The following is an 18,230-nucleotide window of genomic DNA, read 5'->3' as shown; positions in this document are numbered from 1 at the left end:
TTCTTTATTCTGTGGTCAATCCGATTAAAATGATACCCATGGCTAGGTACTTTTATATTTTTGTACCGCTTGAAAAAAATCTAAAACTTTTTGTACAAAATCAGTAATCTAAAATAGCCCTATTTTTGCTTGACCCACAGAATCGCCCTATTTTGACAACCTATAACTTTTTCATTTTTCTGTATATAGGGCGGTATGAGGGCTCATTTTTTGCGCCGTCATCTGTACTTTTTATCGATACTACATTTGCATATATGAAACCTTTAGATAATTTTTTATAAATTTTTATTTTAATAAAATGTGACAAAAAAGCAGCATTTTTTGGACTTTTTTATTTTTTACGTTTACGCCATTCACCGTACGGGATAATTAACATTATATTTTTATAGTTTGGACATTTACGCATGCAGCGATACCAAATATGTTTATAAGAGAAAATGTTACGCATTTTGGAGGTAATGGGAAAAACTGACAATTTTTATTTTTATTGGGGGAGGGGATTTTTCACTTTTTTTTTTTATTTTTTATTTTTACATTTTTCAACTTTTATTTTACAATTTTTTATGTCCCCATAGGGGACTATCTATAGCAATCCTTTGATTGCTAATACTGTGCAGTGTTGTGCATAGGGCATAGCACTGATCAGTATTATCGGTCATCTTCTGCTCTGGTCTGCTCGATCTCAGACCAGAGCAGAAGACCCCGGGAGATGGCCGGAGCAAGGTGAGGGGACCTCCGGCCGCCATGCTGGATGATCGGATCGCCGCGGCAGCGCTGCGGGCGATCCGATCATCCATTTAAAGTGCCGCACTGCCGCAGATGCCGTGATCTGTATTGATCACGGCATCTGAGGGGTTAATGGCAGACATCCGCGCGATCGCGGATGTCGGCCATTACCAGCGGGTCCCCGGCTGCTACAAGCAGCCGGAACCTGCCGTGTATGACGCGAGCACCGTTCCGATGCTCTCGGTCATACACAGGACGTAAATGTACGTCCTGGCGCGGGAAGTCCCGCCAAACCAGGACGTACATTTACGTCCGTGGCCGTTAAGGGGTTAAACCTAACATTGCAAATGTGTTAAAAAAAACAATAATAATTAATCGCTCCATTTTTTGATTTTCCCTCGTCCTCTTGGCTGTTGGTTATTCTCACGCTTTTTCTGGAGTGATTTTTGAAGTACTCCGAGTATTTTTGGCTTTTTATGTCTGGAACACGCCCATTTTTGGTTTAACCACGCCCATTTCAGAGTAAAAAAACAAAACAAAAAAAAAACACTTTGAGTGTTTTCAAAAGTGTAGGTTTTGCGGCATAAAATTTGGGCGCAGAAATAATCGCACGGATGGTGTCACAGATGTCCCAACATCTGTGATCTGAGTAAAACAGACAGATGGAAGGCGGATTAAAGGGGTATTCCAGGCAAAAACTTTTTTTATATATATATATCAACTGGCTCCGGAAAGTTAAACAGATTTGTAAATTACTTCTATTAAAAAATCTTAATCCTTCCAATAGTTATTAGCTTCTGAAGTTTTCTGTCTAACTGCTCAATGATGATGTCACGTCCCGGGAGCTGTGCATGATGGGAGAATATCCCCATAGGAGCTGGACAGCTGCCGGGGCGTGAGTCATCAGAAAGCAGTTAGACAGAAAACAGCAACTCAACTTCAGAAGCTAATAACTATTGGAAGGATTAAGATTTTCTAATAGAAGTAATTTACAAATCTCTTTAACTTTCCGGAGCCAGTTGATATATAAAAAAAAGTTTTGGCCTGGAATACCCCTTTAATCCGATACAGCAGAGGTATCCTCAGTATTATATCTAGGGCAGTGTTTCCCAACCAGGGTGCCTGCAGCTGTGGCCAAACTACAACTCCCAGCATGTCCGTTGGCTGTCCGGGCATGCTGGGAGTTGTAGTTTGGCCACAGCTGGAGGCACCCTGGTCGGGAAAAACGAATCTAAGGTATAAAAATTAGTGTTGAGAGCGAATTTTCGAAATTCGAATTTTTACCGTGAATATCGGCATTTCGCAAATATTTAGAATATAGTGATATATATATATATATATATATATATATATATATATTCGTAATGACAAATATTAGTTTTTTTTAAATGTGAATTTATCAGACTATTTATCGGCACACTGATCTCTCCCTTTTTTTAGGTGAAAGATAAAATTGCGCATGCGCGCTATGCGGATCTCATTACGAATTTTTGCATGAAAAAAAAAAAAGAGAACGAACATAGCGATGATGTGAAATTTGCGAATATAGGACGAATATTCGTCCAAATATTTACGAAATATCGCGAATTCAAATATGGCCCCTGCGGCTCATCACTAATAATAATGGTGTATCAGGGTGACCCATGTGGGCACCATATATAGCAGCACAAGGACAATGGTGCCGCCTGCATGTTCCCCTCTCCGACTTCACCCACACAGCTCTGCTACATGCACCAGATCTAAAACAAATGTGTTCAATAGAAATTGCTTTGTAGTCATTTCTGGCTGAGAGAACTGAAGAACTTCTTGTGACCGAGCGTCTTCCGCAGCTTTATTGCGCTTAACATTTAGTTTTTAAATGAGATTCTTAAAAAAAAAAAAAAAAAGTGAAACATTTTAATTGGTGTTTTTGTGCTGAGCTCGGCAGAAGAAAATTATCTCAGAAAATGAAAGTTTGCGCTTTTTTTTTTCAAGCTGAATTTTACAATTCTCATCCAACTATAATTGCAGCGTATTTTGCATTTACTAAGTAAATCCCTTGTGGGGCAAGTAAGGCAATTGCAGGACCAGTAAGGCCCTTGTGGGGCAAGTAAGGCCATTGCGGGACCAGTAAGGCCCTTGTGGGACTAGTAAGGCCATTGCGGGACCAGTAAGGCCCTTGTGGGGTCAATAAGGTCCTTGTGGGTTCAGTAAGGCCCTTGTGAGTCCAGTAAGACCGTTGTGGGGTCAGTAAAGAACCTGTAGGGCCCATAAAGCCCTTGTAGGATCAGTAAAGCCCTTGTAGGGCCAGTAAGGTCCTTGTGGGATCAGTAAGGCCCTTGTGGGTTCAGTAAGGCCCTTGTGAGTCCAGTAAGACCCTTGTGGGGTCAGTAAGGTCCTTGTGGGGTCAGTAAAGCCCTTGTGGGATCAGTAAAGTCCTTGTGGGTCAGTAAGGCCCTTGTGAGTCCAGTAAGACCCTTGTGGGGCCAGTAAGGTCCTATCGGGGTCAGTAAGGCCCTTGTGAGTCCAGTAAGACCCTTTTGGGGTCAGTAAGGTCCTTGTGGGGTCAGTAAAGCCCTTGTGGGATCAGTAAAGTTCTTGTCGGTCAGTAAGGCCCTTGTGAGTCCAGTAAGACCCTTGTGGGACCAGTAAGGACCTATCGGGGTCAGTAAGGCCCTTGTGAGTCCAGTAAGACCCTTGTGGGGTCAGTAAAGAACCTGTAGGGCCCATAAAGCCCTTGTAGGATCAGTAAAGCCCTTGTAGGATCAGTAAAGCCTTTGTGGGGTCAGTAAAGAACCTGTAGGGCCGTAAAGCCCTTGTAGGATCAGTAGGACCCCTGAGGGGTCAGTAAAGCCCTTGTGGGGGGTTTTCTGGTTCTGGTATTAGTTTATTAGGACCTTGGAATCACAATGTTTAGTTAGATAATTGTTGGGTCAAGGACAAGTTTTGCCCCCATGTATAATGATTTCCAAAACCCTTTGGAGGGCTAACCCTCCTCGGGGACTAGTACCCGTCTCATTAAGATGTTATGCGAATATATATGAGAATATCGGCACTTCCAGACGGGACACTGATCTCTCCCTTCTTTTAGGCGAAAGATAAAATTGCGCATGCGCGCTATGCGAATTTCATTATGCATTTTCGCATAAAAAAGAGAATGAACATAGCGATTATGCGAAATTTGCGAATATAGGACGAATATTCGTCCAAATATTTACGAAATATCGTAAATTCGAATATGGCCCCTGCCGCTCATCACTAATAATAATGGTGTATCAGGGTGACCCATGTGGGCACCATATATAGCAGCACAAGGACAATGGTGCCGCCTGCATGTTCCCCTCTCCGACTTCACCCACACAGCTCTGCTACATGCACCAGATCTAAAACAAATGTGTTCAATAGAAATTGCTTTGTAGTCATTTCTGGCTGAGAGAACTGAAGAACTTCTCGTGACCGAGCGTCTTCCGCAGCTTTATTGCGCTTAACATTTAGTTTTTAAATGAGATTCTAAAAAAAAAGTGAAACATTTTAATTGGTGTTTTTGTGCTGAGCTCGGCAGAAGAAAATTATCTCAGAAAATGAAAGTTTGCGCTTTTTTTTTCAAGCTGAATTTTACAATTCTCATCCAACTATAATTGCATCGTATTTTGCATTTACTAAGTAAATCTCTTGTGGGTCCAGTAAGGCCATTGCAGGACCAGTAAGACCCTTGTGGAGCTAGTAAGGCCATTTTGGACCAGTAATACCCTTGTGGGGCCAGTAAGGTCCTTGTGGGGTCAGTAAGGCCCTTGTGGGGTCAATCAGGCCCTTGTGAGTCCAGTAAGACCGTTGTGGGGCTAGTAAGGTCCTTGTGGGGAAAGTAAGGCCATTGGGTCAGTAAGGCCCTTGTGAGTCCAGTAAGACCCTTGTGAGGTCAGTAAGGTCCTTGTGGGGTCAGTAATGCCCTTGTGGGGTGAGTAAGGTCCCTGTGAGTCCAGTAAGATCCTTTTGGGGTCAGTAAGGTCCTTGTGGGGTCAGTAAAGCCCTTGTGGGGTCAGTAAGGTCCTTGTGGGGTCAGTAAGACCCTTTTGGGACCAGTAAGGTCCTTGTGGGGTCAGTAAGACCCTTTTGGGGCCAGTAAGGTCCTTGTGGGACCAGTATGGTCCTTGTGTGGTCAGTAAGGCCCTTGTGGGGTCAGTAAGGCCCTTGAGAGTCCAGTAAGACCCTTGTGGGGCCAGTAAGCTCCTTGTGGGGTCAATAAGGCCCTTGTGGGGTCAATAATGCCCCTGTAAGTCCAGTAAGACCCTTGTGGGGTCAGTAAAGAACCTGTAGGGCCCGTAAAATCCTTGTAGGATCAGTAAAGCCATTGTAGGATCAGTAAAGCCTTTGTAGGACAAGTAAGGCCCTTGTGGGTCAGTAAAGAACCTGTTGGGCCCATAAAGCCCTTGTAGGATCAGTTGGACCCCTGAGGGGTCAGTAAAGCCCTTGTGGGGGTTTTTCTGGTTCTGGTATTAGTCTATTAGGACCCTGGAATCACATTGTTTAATTAGATAATTGTTGGGTCAAGGACAAGTTTTGCCCTCATGTATAATGATTTCCAAAACCCTTTGGAGGGCTAACCCTCCTCGGGGACTAGTACCCCTATCTAGGGTCTCATTAAAAGCCCTCTTTAATTGGTATGCTATAAAATTATATGTTGGTGAGTGGATTTGAAACAGTGGTTAAAACTATCAGAGACTCTCTATAGTGTTGGCTAATAGAGATATATACTTCTTGGCCAATGGGCACACTCCTGCTTCTTATACCAGCATCTGCTGGTTAATAGATATTTGATATGGGGGGATTTAATAGGTCTCTCACACCTTTAGCGCTAATCGGGGGTCTTACACGCCCTCCATAATATCCCTGAATGGGTATCCTATCGCAGCTCTGATGTCAGGAGTTTTTATATGGTCCGGTTTGGGCTCATCTTGTCATTATGATTCTCCTTCCTATAGAGAGTCTCTGTCTAAAAATATTCACCAGCCTGTAACCCTATTGCATGAGTAAAATAATAAAGTATAATATTTACCTAGGTCTAGGAATCCTGAGCATGCGCAATATGGACAATACCAGGGAAAGCTTAAGTCCGCGCGCATGCGCGATTATGTATGAAACCAACGGGGAAATTTCAGTCCGAGCGCATGCGCGAATATACAAAACAACGTGAGAACGTGCAATGACGTAGGTGCCGGGATACGGGATGGGCGCACGGTCATGTGACTAGTCGTCACATGATCATAACACAAGACCATGTGACATATGACGTGGCGGCCTTTGATTGCTAGAGATGACCGGAAGCAGGGTGACGGTAAAACGGAAGTGACGTCACGATAAAAGTCTATAAATACACAAGCATGGGAAATTTTCGCCATTACCCTATTGCCCTTGACAAAGTCAGGTTTTCTGGTGAAACGTTGGGGAGGCTGGTGAATATTTTTAGACAGAGACTCTCTATAGGAAGGAGAATAATAATGACAAGATGAGCCTAAACCGGACCATATAAAAACTCCTGACATCAGAGCTGCATGATAGAGGGGATAGGATACCCTTTTAGGGATATTATGGAGGGCATGTAAGACCCCCGATTGGCACTAAAGGTGTGAGAGACCTATTAAATCCCCCCATATCAAATATCTATTAACCAGATGCTGGTATAAGAATCAGGAGTGTGCCCATTGGCCAAGAAGTATATATCTCTATTAGCCAACACTATAGAGAGTCTCTGATAGTTTTAGCCACTTTTTCAAATCCATTCACCAACATATGATTTTATAGCATACCAATAAAGAGAGAGACCCTAGATAGGGGTACTAGTCCCCGGGGGGGGGGGTTAGCCCTCCAAAGGGTTTTGGAAATTATTGTTTAGTCTACCCTGGGACTCATGAGGGATTAGTTGATGGTGCCCATGTATAATGCACTCACATAAAGCATTAGGATTCATTCTTTGCACATGTAAATTACAATTTTTATTAACAAAATAAAAATTGAAAACGTGAACAAGCTGCTGTCAGTGGATCTGTATTTGTATTTTCTGTCATTGGGGGGGGGGGGGGGGATTGGATTGGGGTGATTGAAAGAGCTTTCGGTTTCATGTCCTTTTCAGGGCTTCTAAGAATTCCTTTTATACCTTACATTGCCGCAGGGGTTTAGAGTAGGTTTCAGAGGGTAGTTTTTAACCTTGAGGAGACTGCCAGTTAGTGTAGGGAGTTTTTTTTAGGCCAGGCAATGCCCTCTGGGAAAAAGTATGCAAATGAGCTCTTCTCCAGTATAAGGGCTTGCTCTCTAGTGCCACCTATAGGTAGCTAAATCACAGAATTACATTTTTAGAAAAAGGCTGTATTAAAACAGCTATTACTGACAAAACAAGCTAAGATATAACTGTTGTTATTATTATTAGTAGTAGTATTACATTATTATTATTAGTAGTAGTATTACATTATTATTATTAGTAGTAGTATTACATTATTATTAGTAGTAGTAGTATTACATTATTATTATTATTATTAGTAGTAGTATTACATTATTATTAGTAGTAGTATTACATTATTATTAGTAGTAGTATTACATTATTATTATTAGTAGTACTAGTATTACATTATTATTAGTAGAAGTAGTAGTATTACATTATTATTATTAGTAGTAGTAGTATTACATTATTATTATTATTATTATTAGTAGTAGTATTACATTATTATTAGTAGAAGTAGTAGTATTACATTATTATTATTAGTAGTAGTATTACATTATTATTATTAGTAGTAGTAGTATTACATTATTATTAGTAGTAGTAGTATTACATTATTATTATTATTATTAGTAGTAGTAGTATTACATTATTATTATTAGTAGTAGTATTACATTATTATTATTAGTAGTAGTAGTATTACATTATTATTATTATTAGTAGTAGTATTACATTATTATTATTAGTAGTAGTATTACATTATTATTATTAGTAGTAGTAGTATTACATTATTATTATTAGTAGTAGTATTACATTATTATTATTAGTAGTAGTAGTAGTATTACATTATTATTATTATTAGTAGTAGTATTACATTATTATTAGTAGTAGTATTACATTATTATTATTAGTAGTAGTAGTATTACATTATTATTATTAGTAGTAGTAGTATTACATTATTATTAGTAGAAGTAGTAGTATTACATTATTATTATTAGTAGTAGTATTACATTATTATTATTAGTAGTAGTATTACATTATTATTATTAGTAGTAGTATTACATTATTATTAGTATTAGTAGTATTACATTATTATTATTAGTAGTAGTAGTAGTAGTATTACATTATTATTATTAGTAGTAGTATTACATTATTATCATTATTATTATTATTAGTAGTAGTAGTAGTAGTAGTATTACATTATTATTATTAGTAGTAGTATTACATTATTATTATTATTAGTAGTATTACATTATTATTAGTAGTAGTAGTATTACATTATTATTATTATTAGTAGTATTACATTATTATTATTATTAGTAGTAGTAGTATTACATTATTATTATTAGTGGTAGTAGTATTACATTATTATTATTATTAGTAGTAGTAGTAGTATTACATTATTATTATTAGTAGTAGTATTACATTATTATTATTAGTAGTAGTAGTATTACATTATTATTATTAGTAGTAGTAGTATTACATTATTATTATTAGTAGTAGTAGTAGTATTACATTATTATTATTATTAGTAGTAGTATTACATTATTATTATTAGTAGTAGTAGTATTACATTATTATTATTATTATTATTATTATTAGTAGTAGTAGTAGTAGTAGTATTCGATTATTATTATTAGTAGTAGTAGTAATATTACATTATTATTATTATTATTAGTAGTAGTAGTAGTAGTAGTAGTAGTATTCGATTATTATTATTAGTAGTAGTAGTATTACATTATTATTATTATTAGTAGTAGTAGTAGTAGTATTACATTATTATTATTATTATTAGTAGTAGTAGTAGTAGTAGTAGTAGTATTACATTATTATTATTATTAGTAGTAGTAGTATTACATTATTATTATTATTAGTAGTAGTATTACATTATTATTATTAGTAGTAGTAGTATTACATTATTATTATTAGTAGTAGTATTACATTATTATTATTAGTAGTAGTAGTATTACATTATTATTATTATTAGTAGTAGTAGTATTACATTATTATTATTATTATTAGTAGTATTACATTATTATTATTAGTAGTAGTAGTATTACATTATTATTATTATTAGTAGTATTACATTATTATTATTAGTAGTAGTATTACATTATTATTATTATTAGTAGTAGTATTACATTATTATTATTATTAGTAGTAGTAGTATTACATTATTATTATTATTAGTAGTAGTATTACATTATTATTATTAGTAGTAGTATTACATTATTAGTAGTAGTAGTATTACATTATTATTATTAGTAGTAGTAGTATTACATTATTATTATTATTAGTAGTAGTATTACATTATTATTATTAGTAGTAGTAGTATTACATTATTATTATTATTAGTAGTATTACATTATTATTATTAGTAGTAGTATTACATTATTATTATTATTAGTAGTAGTATTACATTATTATTATTAGTAGTAGTATTACATTATTATTATTAGTAGTAGTAGTAGTAGTAGTATTACATTATTATTATTATTATTATTAGTAGTAGTAGTAGTATTCGATTATTATTATTATTAGTAGTAGTAGTAGTATTACATTATTATTATTAGTAGTAGTAGTAGTAGTATTACATTATTATTATTATTATTATTAGTAGTAGTAGTAGTAGTAGTATTACATTATTATTATTAGTAGTAGTATTACATTATTATTATTATTAGTAGTAGTAGTATTACATTATTATTATTATTAGTAGCAGTAGTATTACATTATTATTATTAGTAGTAGTAGTATTACATTATTATTATTAGTAGTACTAGTATTACATTATTATTATTAGTAGTAGTAGTATTACATTATTATTATTAGTAGTAGTATTACATTATTATTATTAGTAGTAGTATTACATTATTATTATTAGTAGTAGTAGTAGCATTCGATTATTATTATTATTATTATTAGTAGTAGTAGTAGTAGTAGTAGTAGTAGTATTCGATTATTATTATTATTATTATTAGTAGTATCATTATTATTATTAGTAGTAGTAGTAGTATCATTATTATTATTATTATAATTAGTAGTAGCAGTAGTATTACATTATTATTATTACTATTATTATTATAAAACACCAAGGACAAAGATAGACCACGTGACCAGATGGCTACTGTGGTGCAGAATGACCAATCAAAATATGAAAACAGGACAATTACTTTAGAACAAAAAAAAAAATTATATATATTGGGATCTGAGGGTTGTACTTCATGTGACCCTTCTTACTATCCCTAGAATTTCTAAATTTCATGACCCTGGGCCTAGACATAGTGATCGCCTTAAAAAGTTTGGCCCCATGCAGAAACCTCTTACATCCTTGCAGGTGCGTATTACCCACAGGAAACCTATTTGTGGCCACAAATGAGGCAAATTGTTGTTCCCCGGGGATCTAAGGGACAAGGGAATAGTCACAAAGAAAACACAAATATGTCAAACCAATAGCTAAAGTACAGCGACCAGCACAACAATTAAACAAAAATGTATAACAGTATCCCAAAAACAGCAAGAAAATATTTACTGCCCTGACGTGTTTCACCAAAGTCTTTCTCCTCAGGGGACAAAGATAGAATAGCATACCCAACATCCAGATGGAAGATTCATGATAAATAATGTGCAGATTATATAATATAGAGATAAAGTGATGACATCAACCTCCTGATGTGCCACTACACGAGAACACTAAAAAAAAATCTCTTTTATCTCAATAGTAAAGCGGGCGTTCAGGAAGGGCCTGAGGGGGTAAGTTTGCTCCTTGAGGATCTTATAGGTCTTTCTAGAGATAATCAACCAATTCAAAATCATTCCAAAATAAAGAGCACCTATATGGTAGGAAGTCTTCCTTCAATATCAATATTATTGCTACTTTTTTATTTTATTCATTATTTATTAATAATATTAACATTATTATTATTATTATTATTATTATTATTATTATTTACCTTGGCGTAGTTTGTGATAGAGTAGGCATGACGCTCCACCAGGCCTTTCTCTAGGAGAGGATTTTCTGGGAGTTTCTGTAGAGAAAATACAGAACGGTTATACATAGGGATAGCTTCTAAATGTTGACCATGCTTTAGGGCAATGATTCTCAACTAGGGTGCCTCCAGCTGTTGCCGAACTACAACTCGCAGCATGCTAAGCAGCAGGTATCATGGTCTGGGCAGTGGATAGGAGACAAACACCAATGCACGGAGCAGTGTTTCCCAACCAGGGTGCCTACAGCTGTTGCAGAACTACAATTACCAACATGCTAAACAGCAGGCATCATGGTCTAAGCAATGGATGGGAGACCAACACCAATGCACAGAGCAGTGTTCCTCAACCAGTGTGCCTCCAGCTGTTGCAAAACTGCAACTCCCACCAAGCTAAACAGCAGGCATCATGGTCTGGGCAGTGGATGGGAGACCAACAACAATGCTCCGAGCATTTTTCCTCAACCAGGGTGCCTAGAGCTGTTGAATAACTACAACTCCCAGCATGCTAAGCAGCAGGTATCATGGTCTGGGCAGTGAATGGGAGACCAACAGGAATGCACAGAGCAGTGTTCCTCAACCAGTGTGCCTTCAGCTCTTGCAAAACTCCAACTCCAAGCATGCCCGGACAGCCTTTGGCTGTCCGGACATGCTGGGAGTTGTAGTTTTGCAACAGCTGGAGGCACCCTGGTTGGGAAACACTGCTCTGAGCATTGCAGAAATTCTGCGATAAATCACTCTAAATCCAGATATACCAGTTCTCTAGAGAAAATGTCACATGATGCATAAAGAATTCCCATTCAACAGAAAGATATTCTGCTGCTGTCATGTATGACCTCTATACTATGGGGTCACGGTCTGTCATAAACGCTGACACTACAATGTTGTATTTATACCTCCCGCTGTGACTAAACCGGATTGTGCGCACAGCTCACTGCAGCCCCTGTCCCTGTATAAGAGAGCTAAGAAAGATAAGGCAGAGCAGGATTACAGCTGATGTGGCAGGCATAAGAGTTTTCAGCCATACCAATTACCATTCCATCACTGAAATGGTTTCCTGATGCTGCCTTAATTTTCCATGAATTCTCTGACTTTGCAGAGAGAGAAGGTGGAGTCTGATCACTGCACATGGTCATCTAATTAGTCTGCTGGTGCTGGACCCAGGTGAAGTGATGAGACTTGGTTGGGGTCAGTTCACATAATGCAGTTATGATGCGTTTTTATCTTAATAATATATTTTTAGCTAAATATTGCAATGAGGCAAAAGTGATTTAAACTATATGAGGTGTGAAATGAAGATTGTAAGTGTTTAAGCTTTGATCAAATGTAGAATTTTTACTGTATTTGCCACATTTTTTCCACTGTATTTTTGTTGTTTTTGCTGCAATCTTCCAAAATCGCAGTAAAAATGACAGGTTTTTACTATATTTTGAACAACTGCTGTAAAATATCACCATTTTTGCAGTGATTTGGAAAAACAATCATGGCACAAACTGAAGGAATGCAACAAAAAAACACAAGCTGGAGGGGAGGTGTATAACTACTATATATCCTGATCCCATAGAGATAGCAGCAGTATACAGATAGAGCTGGAGGAGAGGTGTATAACTACTATATATCCTGATCCCATAGAGATAGCAGCAGTATACAGATAGAACTAGTGGGGAGGTGTATAACTACTATATATCCTGATCCTATAGAGATAGCAGCAGTATACAGATAGAGCTGGAGGGGAGGTGTATAACTACTATATATCCTGATCCTATAGAGATAGCAGCAGTATACAGATAGAGCTGGAGGGGAGGTGTATAACTACTATATATCCTGATCCTATAGAGATAGCAGCAGTATACAGATAGAGCTGGAGGAGAGGTGTATAACTACTATATATCCTGATCCTATAGAGATAGCAGCAGTATACAGATAGAGCTGGAGGGGAGGTGTATAACTAGTATAACTACTATATATCCTATAGAGATAGCAGCAGTATACAGATAAAGCTGGAGGGGAGGTGTATAACTACTAGATATCCTGATCCCGTAGAGATAGCAGCAGTATACAGATAGAGCTGGAGGGGAGGTGTATAACTACTATATATCCTGATCCCATAGAGATAGCAGCAGTATACAGATAGAGCTGGAGGGGAGGTGTATAACTACTATATATCCTGATCCTATAGAGATAGCAGCAGTATACAGATAGAGCTGGAGGAGAGGTGTATAACTACTATATATCCTGATCCTATAGAGATAGCAGCAGTATACAGATAGAGCTGGAGGGGAGGTGTATAACTAGTATAACTACTATATATCCTATAGAGAAAGCAGCAGTATACAGATAAAGCTGGAGGGGAGGTGTATAACTACTAGATATCCTGATCCAGTAGAGATAGCAGCAGTATACAGATAGAGCTGGAGGGGAGGTGTATAACTACTATATATCCTGATCCCATAGAGATAGCAGCAGTATACAGATAGAGCTGGAGGGGAGGTGTATAACTACTATATATCCTGATCCTATAGAGATAGCAGCAGTATACAGGTAGAGCTGGAGGGGAGGTGTATAACTACTATATATCCTTATCCCATAGAGATAACAAAAGTATACAGATAGAGCTGGAGGGGAGGTGTATAACTACTATATATCCTGATCCCATAGAGATAACAGCAGTAGTGTACAGATTGAGCTGGAAGGGGTCTGGCAGTTAGCAGGAGGGACCTAATAGGTGATGATTTTATCATGTAACACCCAGGAAGTCAGCTGACTTAGGAATGACCAGGAGCTGCTTTATTTTTATTTTATTATTTTATTTTAGATGTACTGTAGAAGTCAGTGGATTATACAACCTCTGCAGGTAATGAAGAATAGAAGCGGGATAAGCTGCAGAAATCCTGCGATGAATAACAAGAAAACTAGATTTACCTGTTTTCTAAGGAAAATGCTGCATGATGCATTCAAGATAAGTCTAGTCTATGTTTATTTATGCGAAGCATTCACACCCATAAGGAAGCTATCCTGCGGCTATCATGTATGGGGACTAAATACGCTGACACTGCATTGTTGGATTATACCTCCTGCTGTGACTAACCCGCATTGTGCGCACAACTCACCGCAGTCGTCACAGTGAGAGCCCCTGTCCCTGTATAAGAGAGCCCATGTCCCTTTATAAGAGAGCCCCTGTCCCTGTATGAGAGCCCTGTCCCAGTATGAGAGCCCCTGTCCCTGTATGAGAGCCCTGTCCCAGTATGAGAGCCCCTGTCCCTGTATGAGAGCTCTGTCCCTGTATGAGAGCCGTGTCCCTGTATAAGAGCCCCTGTCCCTGTATGAGAGCCCCTGTCCCTGTATGAGAGCTCTGTCCCTGTATGAGAGCCGTGTCCCTGTATAAGAGCCCCTGACCCTGTATGAGAGAGCCCCTGTCCCTGTATGAGAGCCCCTGTCCCTGTATGAGAGCTCTGTCCCTGTATGAGAGCCGTGTCCCTGTATAAGAGCCCCTGACCCTGTATGAGAGAGCCCCTGTCCCTGTATGAGAGCCCCTGTCCCTGTATGAGAGCCCCTGTCCCTGTATGAAAGCCCCTGTCCCTGTATAAGAGAGCCCTGTCCCTGTATAAGAGAGCCCCTGTCCCTGTATGAGAGCCCCTGTCCCTGTATAAGAGAGCCCTGTCCCTGTATAAGAGAGCCCCTGTCCCTGTATGAGAGCCCCTGTCCCTGTATGAGAGCCCCTGTCCCTGTATGAGAGAACCCCTGTCCCTGTATAAGAGCCCCTGTCCCTGTATGAGAGCTCCTGTCCCTGTATGAGAACCCTGTCCCTGTATGAGAGAGCCCCTGTCCCTGTATGAGAGCTCCTGTCCCTGTATGAGAGCTCCTGTCCCTGTATGAGAGAACCCCTGTCCCTGTATGAGAGCCGTGTCCCTGTATAAGAGCCCCTGTCGCTGTATGAGAGAACCCCTGTCCCTGTATGAGAGCCCTGTCCCAGTATGAGAGCCCCTGTCCCTGTATGAGAGCTCTGTCCCTGTATGAGAGCCGTGTCCCTGTATAAGAGCCCCTGTCCCTGTATGAGAGCCCTGTCCCAGTATGAGAGCCCCTGTCCCTGTATGAGAGCTCTGTCCCTGTATGAGAGCCGTGTCCCTGTATAAGAGCCCCTGACCCTGTATGAGAGAGCCCCTGTCCCTGTATGAGAGCCCCTGTCCCTGTATGAGAGCCCCTGTCCCTGTATGAAAGCCCCTGTCCCTGTATAAGAGAGCCCTGTCCCTGTATAAGAGAGCCCCTGTCCCTGTATGAGAGCCCCTGTCCCTGTATAAGAGAGCCCTGTCCCTGTATAAGAGAGCCCCTGTCCCTGTATGAGAGCCCCTGTCCCTGTATGAGAGCCCCTGTCCCTGTATGGGAGAACCCCTGTCCCTGTATAAGAGCCCCTGTCCCTGTATGAGAGCTCCTGTCCCTGTATGAGAACCCTGTCCCTGTATGAGAGAGCCCCTGTCCCTGTATGAGAGCTCCTGTCCCTGTATGAGAGCTCCTGTCCCTGTATGAGAGCTCCTGTCCCTGTATGAGAGAACCCCTGTCCCTGTATGAGAGCCGTGTACCTGTATGAGAGCCGTGTCCCTGTATAAGAGCCCCTGTCGCTGTATGAGAGAACCCCTGTCCCTGTATGAGAGCCCTGTCCCTGTATGAGAGAACCCCTGTCCCTGTATGAGAGCCCCTGTCCCTGTTTGGGAGCCATGTCCCTGTATGAGATCTCCTGTCCCTGTATGAGAACCCTGTCCCTGTATGAGAACCCTGTCCCTGTATGAGAGAATCCCTGTTGCTGTATGAGAGCCGTGTCCCTGTATGAGATCTCCTGTCCCTGTATGAGAACCCTGTCCCTGTATGAGAGAACCCCTGTCCCTGTATGAGAGCTCCTGTCCCTGTATGAGATCTCCTGTCCCTGTATGAGAGAATCCCTGTTCCTGTATGAGAGCCCTGTCCCTGTATGAGAGCCCTGTCCCTGCATGAGAGAACCCTTGTCCCTGTATGAGAGCTCCTGTCCCTGTATGAGAACTCCTGTCCCTGTATGAGATACCCTGTCCCTGTATGAGAGCCCCTGTCCCTGTATAAGAGAGCCCTGTCCCTGTATGAGAGCCCCTGTCCCTGTATGAGAGCCCCTGTCCCTGTATAAGAGAGCCCTGTCCCTGTATAAGAGAGCCCCTGTCCCTGTATGAGAGCCCCTGTCCCTGTATGAGAGCCCCTGTCCCTGTATGGGAGAACCCCTGTCCCTGTATAAGAGCCCCTGTCCCTGTATGAGAGCTCCTGTCCCTGTATGAGAACCCTGTCCCTGTATGAGAGAGCCCCTGTCCCTGTATGAGAGCCCCTGTCCCTGTATAAGAGAGCCCTGTCCCTGTATAAGAGAGCCCCTGTCCCTGTATGAGAGCCCCTGTCCCTGTATGAGAGCCCCTGTCCCTGTATGAGAGAACCCCTGTCCCTGTATAAGAGCCCCTGTCCCTGTATGAGAGCTCCTGTCCCTGTATGAGAACCCTGTCCCTGTATGAGAGAGCCCCTGTCCCTGTATGAGAGCTCCTGTCCCTGTATGAGAGCTCCTGTCCCTGTATGAGAGAACCCCTGTCCCTGTATGAGAGCCGTGTCCCTGTATAAGAGCCCCTGTCGCTGTATGAGAGAACCCCTGTCCCTGTATGAGAGCCCTGTCCCAGTATGAGAGCCCCTGTCCCTGTATGAGAGCTCTGTCCCTGTATGAGAGCCGTGTCCCTGTATAAGAGCCCCTGTCCCTGTATGAGAGCCCTGTCCCAGTATGAGAGCCCCTGTCCCTGTATGAGAGCTCTGTCCCTGTATGAGAGCCGTGTCCCTGTATAAGAGCCCCTGACCCTGTATGAGAGAGCCCCTGTCCCTGTATGAGAGCCCCTGTCCCTGTATGAGAGCCCCTGTCCCTGTATGAAAGCCCCTGTCCCTGTATAAGAGAGCCCTGTCCCTGTATAAGAGAGCCCCTGTCCCTGTATGAGAGCCCCTGTCCCTGTATAAGAGAGCCCTGTCCCTGTATAAGAGAGCCCCTGTCCCTGTATGAGAGCCCCTGTCCCTGTATGAGAGCCCCTGTCCCTGTATGTGAGAACCCCTGTCCCTGTATAAGAGCCCCTGTCCCTGTATGAGAGCTCCTGTCCCTGTATGAGAACCCTGTCCCTGTATGAGAGAGCCCCTGTCCCTGTATGAGAGCTCCTGTCCCTGTATGAGAGCTCCTGTCCCTGTATGAGAGCTCCTGTCCCTGTATGAGAGAACCCCTGTCCCTGTATGAGAGCCGTGTACCTGTATGAGAGCCGTGTCCCTGTATAAGAGCCCCTGTCGCTGTATGAGAGAACCCCTGTCCCTGTATGAGAGCCCTGTCCCTGTATGAGAGAACCCCTGTCCCTGTATGAGAGCCCCTGTCCCTGTTTGGGAGCCATGTCCCTGTATGAGATCTCCTGTCCCTGTATGAGAACCCTGTCCCTGTATGAGAACCCTGTCCCTGTATGAGAGAATCCCTGTTGCTGTTTGAGAGCCGTGTCCCTGTATGAGATCTCCTGTCCCTGTATGAGAACCCTGTCCCTGTATGAGAGAACCCCTGTCCCTGTATGAGAGCTCCTGTCCCTGTATGAGATCTCCTGTCCCTGTATGAGAGAATCCCTGTTCCTGTATGAGAGCCCTGTCCCTGTATGAGAGCCCTGTCCCTGCATGAGAGAACCCTTGTCCCTGTATGAGAGCTCCTGTCCCTGTATGAGAGCCCCTGTCCCTGTATGAGAGCCCCTGTCCCTGTATGAAAGCCCCTGTCCCTGTATAAGAGAGCCCTGTCCCTGTATAAGAGAGCCCCTGTCCCTGTATGAGAGCCCCTGTCCCTGTATAAGAGAGCCCTGTCCCTGTATAAGAGAGCCCCTGTCCCTGTATGAGAGCCCCTGTCCCTGTATGAGAGCCCCTGTCCCTGTATGTGAGAACCCCTGTCCCTGTATAAGAGCCCCTGTCCCTGTATGAGAGCTCCTGTCCCTGTATGAGAACCCTGTCCCTGTATGAGAGAGCCCCTGTCCCTGTATGAGAGCTCCTGTCCCTGTATGAGAGCTCCTGTCCCTGTATGAGAGCTCCTGTCCCTGTATGAGAGAACCCCTGTCCCTGTATGAGAGCCGTGTACCTGTATGAGAGCCGTGTCCCTGTATAAGAGCCCCTGTCGCTGTATGAGAGAACCCCTGTCCCTGTATGAGAGCCCTGTCCCTGTATGAGAGAACCCCTGTCCCTGTATGAGAGCCCCTGTCCCTGTTTGGGAGCCATGTCCCTGTATGAGATCTCCTGTCCCTGTATGAGAACCCTGTCCCTGTATGAGAACCCTG

The 18,230-nt window shown here is 41.3% G+C and overlaps 1 protein-coding gene across 1 annotated transcript in view; it reads right to left on the bottom strand.

Moving 5' to 3' along the window:
- Positions 1 to 18,230, bottom strand: part of LOC130360882 (calpain-13-like) — a 110,053-nt gene that overhangs the window by 55,780 nt on the left and 36,043 nt on the right. Inside the window, exon 9 of the mRNA XM_056563427.1 lies at positions 10,867 to 10,941. Coding sequence (XP_056419402.1) covers positions 10,867 to 10,941 — 75 coding nt within the window. The remainder of the gene's footprint in view (positions 1 to 10,866; positions 10,942 to 18,230) is intronic.

Source organism: Hyla sarda, chromosome 3 (genome assembly GCF_029499605.1).
Source record: "Hyla sarda isolate aHylSar1 chromosome 3, aHylSar1.hap1, whole genome shotgun sequence".
NCBI lineage: Eukaryota > Metazoa > Chordata > Amphibia > Anura > Hylidae > Hyla > Hyla sarda.
Note: the sequence above shows the minus strand (reverse complement) of the source record. Positions and strands in the feature narration are given on the sequence as shown.